Raw genomic sequence first — 5,296 nt, forward strand, 5'->3', positions numbered from 1 at the left:
AACCACCCTTTTTATCCTGGAGATGGCGGCGTCTAGGTAAACACGCATGCATGCCGGCCTTACCCTACTAGCTTTCTTAGATTCTCATCAGGACAGGACATTAGCTTCTTTTAGAGGTAAAAAGAACATGTTAACTTTTCATGCTAGAGGCAGAGGATACGAGTATATGACCACCCCAAGGACGCATAAAGAAGAAAGAGGGCTAGGAGAGAGGAAGACGGATTCGTTAATTCAATTTTTTTGAGCAAAAATCGTTAATTCGATCGATTCGCGGCTTTGCCGGCGGGCCTAGAAGGCCTCGTGACAGTCGTGAAGCCCATGACAGCGAGGAATCCCAGTGGGCCTGATTTGTCTGGCCCGGTGGCATCCGGGCCGTCCAGGCCGAGGCGGACACGCTCTGGCCTCCCCGGCCGTGGAGACCAGCCTTGACCCACCAGTTCACCACCGCTCGTGCGCCGCGAGACGCAGCAGCGAACTCTGCCCACCCTGACCCGTCGTTTCCGGGGAGCGGATCGCCCGACCTGCCTCCACCCGCCAGGCGCGTCCGCCGCCGTCTGCCTCCAGATCCGCTGGTGGCTCTCAGGCTATCCTTCTCTGCGAACCGACTCTTCGCGCGAGTCAGCAGCTCGGCGCCCGCGCTCGAACAGAAGAGTCGAGAGGAGGGAGGAGCGGCCGGCGGCGGAAGAGGATGTCGTACCTGCTGCCGCATCTGCACTCGGGGTGGGCGGTGGACCAGGCCATCCTCGCCGAGGAGGAGCGCCTCGTCATCATCCGCTTCGGCCACGACTGGGACGAGACCTGCATGCAGGTACCTCGAGCGACTCCTAACCCTAGCTCCCGCTCTTCCCTCGATCTGCGTCTGCTCGATTGGCTTACGTATGGTTCCGGTCTGGTTCGTTCCTATGGGTGCCTCCCGTGCTGCACTTTGGGGTCCAGGTCGATGGGGCCATGGTGTTCGTGTGGGAAGATTGGGTTCCTCGAGGCCAGGGGACTTGCTGAATTTGGGAAATTGGGGGGGGGGGGGGGGGGGGGGTTAGGGTTTGTGTTGTGGCCTTGTGGGCGCTTCAGTAGGTCGCTCGAGTTCAGGGGAATCGAGCCGAGTGTTCTGATCGCTGATGCATACACGAATCGTTGCATTTTGGTGCTATAGTTTCTGCAATCCGTGTATCCTCGTCATGTTAACAAGTGAGCACGAGTAGGGATTATTTATGCTATGATGCAGACTGGTAACAGCTCGTCTACAAATCTCAGAGTCTCCCCAGGCGATTAAAACATGAGATCCACTGTTATGCTCTATAAACTTGCCATTTAGGAGCTGCATCGCTAGCTCCCCTGCTTTGTTTGTCTCTGTTAAGTCTAAGGTCATACTGTCTTCAGCTTTTATGTTGTTGGGGGGATAGATTGTCAATTCAAAATTGTACCAGGAATACTGTATTCCAGTAAGTTTCTCCTCTTCCCTGTTCAAAACAAAGCTATTGTTCCACATAGGGAGTTAGATAAACTTGAAGTCTATTTAACTTTGCATGACTTTAAAGCTTTCTGGGAGTTGCCATGTTAAATTAAAGTAACTGCCCATAGGGCAGTACCTTCCTAGCGAGTTATGATACTTCACATTTGTTTCTGCCTGTGGATGCATTCCTGCTTGCGGAAGCCTGTCCTTTTTTGCTTGAGACATGTTACTGCTGAATTTATTGAAGCATCCTTAAAGTTGCATCAGCATTTGCTGTGGAGAAGATGCACACAAGTTAGGTGGTGTTTAGGGGTGTTGAGTTCAGATTCTATAATTCTGCCTACTTTTGCATACAAGAATTTTGAACTGCAGTTGTTTGCTGATTTAGAGTCTGTAACTCTTGTTCCTCATGTCGATTGGTCAGGAGACACAAAAGTTAAGTGAGGTTTGGGTCTCTGTGGGCACCATTGCCCCTTTGCTACTTGGCTGATTAAATTATAAGAACAAACTGTTGTTTAGTGGCCTTGGTAGTATTGTAATCTGTAGCACCACATGTTCCAGTTATGTTCTGACCTGGATTGTGTTGTAGCATCAGATGTTACCATTATGTTCACTTGATCCTTGTGCATGCCTGCCACTATGTCATATGATATTTGGTTAGTTTAATTTTGGTACAGAAGTGGATTGGATGTTTCCGTGTAACATAGTACATCTGCCCCTTCATGTCAAGAGCGATCTGGAACCTAAATGTTTGATTTTTGCATGAGGTTTTCAATGATTTAAGTGAAGTAGCTATGAGGTCTTTTCTTCAATCCTTTGTGAAAGTCTCCATGTATCTTGTTACCTTTGACATGACCTTACGATTTGATTCCATACAAATTTAGCACTGTTTACGGTTTGGTTCTACACTTATATAGCACACTTTTAAACAACTTCGTTCTTACCCACTCTTGTTTATGTTCAGATGGATGAAGTGCTGGCAGCAGTAGCTGAAACCATTAAGAACTTTGCGGTCATCTACCTTGTGGACATCACCGAGGTCCCTGACTTCAACACCATGTACGAGCTGTACGACCCATCAACGGTGATGTTCTTCTTCCGAAACAAGCACATCATGATCGATCTCGGGACGGGAAACAACAACAAGATCAACTGGGCCCTCAAAGACAAGCAGGAGTTCATCGACATCGTGGAGACGGCCTACAGGGGTGCCCGGAAGGGCCGTGGTCTGGTGATCGCCCCCAAGGACTACTCCACCAAGTATCGTTACTAAGAAGACAATTCGCGCTAGCTTCGCTGCTGCTGCTGCTGCTGTTCTGCAGTACAAGTTGCTAGCCTAGTGCCTTCCCCTTGTGTTAGGGGGATGTTTACTCAGACAGTCAAGCAAAGGGTGTTTGATTTGAGTATTGCTCTGTATCTTGCATGTCGTAATAAACCTGTAAAGTTGTAACTGTGAGCTGATTGTTCGGGAATGCTGGTTTGGTACTCGAGACTGCCCAATCCATGGCTTTGTTCTGGATATTGGCGCGTATTCCCCTGTCCGAAGTTCTCCTATTGGCGGAGTACTGTTTTGCTGGTGCCACTAAGACTTTGATTTTTTTTTTTTGGCCCGAACTCACCGGGTTCGGTACTACGCTCTGATGCAAACACTATGGAATCCATTGTCTTTGTTTCCTGTCAAAGCCTGATAGACATCATCTCATGTCGCTGCCAAAGTAGTTTTAATGGTACAGATCCAAATTTCTCTTTTTTGAAACAGTAGTTTGAATGTCACTGCCAAAGTCTTAAACTACCATATGGAGACATCATCTGATCTGCCCAACGGGTGGCAACTCACTCACCTCCTCTTGTTTATCTTCCCCACGCGCCCCCGGAAGCGCTCCATCTTCGTTTGCTAGCTACCATGGTTGCCTCCTCGACGGCCACCGCCGATGACGCGGCGCCGCGCGTCGTCGAGGACTGCCGCGGCGTCCTCCAGGTGCTCAGCGACGGCACTATCGTCCGGTCCGTGGCGGTCGCCGTGGACGTCCCCGTCGACCCGTCCGTCGAGTGGAAGGACGTCGTCTACGACGCCGCGCTCGGCCTGGGCCTCCGCGTGTACAAGCCGCCAGCCGACGGCGGCGCGGGAAGCAAGCTCCCCGTCGTGGTGGCCTTCCACGGCGGCGGCTTCTGCCTCAACTCCTACGCGACGCCGCACTTCCACGCGGCTCGCGGCGGGGACGGGCGCGCTCGTCCTCTCCGCCGACTACCGCCTCGCCCCGGAGCACCGCCTGCCGGCCGCCATCGACGACGCGGCCGCGGTCCTACTCTGGCTCCGCGGCCAGGCCGCCCGCTCCCCTGCTTCCTCCTCCGACGCCGCCGGCGCCGACCCCTGGCTGTCCGAGCTCGCCGACCCGGGCCGGGTCTTCGTTGCGGGCGAGTCGGCGGGCGGCGTCCTCGCGCACCACCTCAACGTCCGCTTCTCCGGCGCGCCGGGCGCGCTCCACCCCGTCCGGCTCCGCGGGGTCGTGGCGCTGATGCCCTTCTTCACCGGCGCCGAGCCGACCCCCTCCGAGCTGCGCTGCCCGGACGAGGCGTACCTGAACCGCGACATGTCCGCCCGGTTCGCGCGGCTGTGCCTCCCGCCGGGCGCCACCGCGGACCACCCGTTCCTGAACCCGTTCGGGCCGGGCGCGCCGGCGCTGGTGGTGGTGGCCGGGGACGACATCCTGCGCGACAGGAACGTGGAGTTCGTGAGGAGGATGAGGGGCATGGGGAAGCCCGTGGAGGTGGTGGAGTTCCCCGGGCAGGGGCACGCCTTCTTCTCGCTCCGGGCGTGGAGCGAGCCCGTGGGCGAGCTGGTCCGTGTCTTCAAGCGGTTCATGGACGAGGCCTGCCAGCTCCAGCCTTAGAGCTCAGCTGAGGTACAGTCTACAGTGTGAAGTTCGTGCCTTGTACTTCACTGCCAGTGTCAGCTGCCACACTGAATGAATAAAAGGCAAATTAATAATAAATCGCCGATTGCATATCTTTTAAATTAGGGTAGAAGAATAGAAGAACAGAGTTTACACAACTTGTCGCACATGGCGGACACCACGTCTCTCCTGGCGTTCAAGGAAAGCTACATAATGTAATGTAATTACGCGATACAGACAACCTAAAGACGACCACTAACAGCAAGCTGCCTAGCCTTCCAGCAACCTGATCTGCACGGCGGGCCGCGCGGAAGCCGATCGCTCGGGAAGCCGCCGCCACCCTAGAGGTCGATCGAGCATCACACAGGACTGGGCCGGACGTCCAGGTGCATCGATGCATCGCGATTCGTGATGATGCAACGCAACGCACGCGCCAATGCACGAAACAGACCGGCGCGAGCCGCGGCGCCGTTATCAGCGTGGCAGCGTGACGTGCCTGTTACATTGCCGGGCATCCAGCTAGGTCAGATCTGACCAATCTGATCTCGACACGATCGGGCAATGCCGCAATGGTGATGGCGGCACCGGCCGGCCGATATCCAATTGCGAGCCCCTATCTCGCACGGCGGGGCCTCGTGCCCTCGTCGTGCAGGTGCTGTACGTGTCAGTCGGGAACACGAGTGAAAACTAAGGAGACTATGACTACATCTGGCAGTAGCAGCCCCTGATTTTCCAATCATCCAATGCTGAGATCAACATCTGAAGCTAGGCCCAAACATTTTCAAATAACATAACAGAAAACAAAAGAGGTGTTAGTTAAGATTCTAGTCTAGCATCTTAATTGCATATCCTGAGACCTGTTTTGGGTTCACCCAGTTAGAGTTATCTAAGCTAATTTTACCGATAGTTGATCCACCAAGCTAACAACTCTCATCTAGGCAGCTAACAACTA

At 54.0% G+C, this 5,296-nt stretch overlaps 1 protein-coding gene and 1 pseudogene across 1 annotated transcript; both read left to right on the forward strand.

Annotated features, from left to right (window-relative positions):
• The first annotated feature begins 412 nt into the window (after positions 1-412).
• LOC120712338 (thioredoxin-like protein YLS8) lies at positions 413-2,991 on the forward strand. The gene is made up of 2 exons (XM_039998097.1): positions 413-808; positions 2,415-2,991. The coding sequence occupies exons 1-2, from the start codon at positions 689-691 to the stop codon at positions 2,721-2,723; spliced, it is 429 nt and encodes a 142-aa protein (XP_039854031.1). The 5' UTR covers positions 413-688; the 3' UTR covers positions 2,724-2,991.
• Positions 2,992-3,146: 155 nt separating this feature from the next.
• Positions 3,147-4,430, forward strand: LOC120712336 (annotated as a pseudogene).
• Positions 4,431-5,296: the final 866 nt, after the last annotated feature.

The sequence above is a fragment of the Panicum virgatum genome, chromosome 6K (assembly GCF_016808335.1).
Source record: "Panicum virgatum strain AP13 chromosome 6K, P.virgatum_v5, whole genome shotgun sequence".
NCBI lineage: Eukaryota > Viridiplantae > Streptophyta > Magnoliopsida > Poales > Poaceae > Panicum > Panicum virgatum.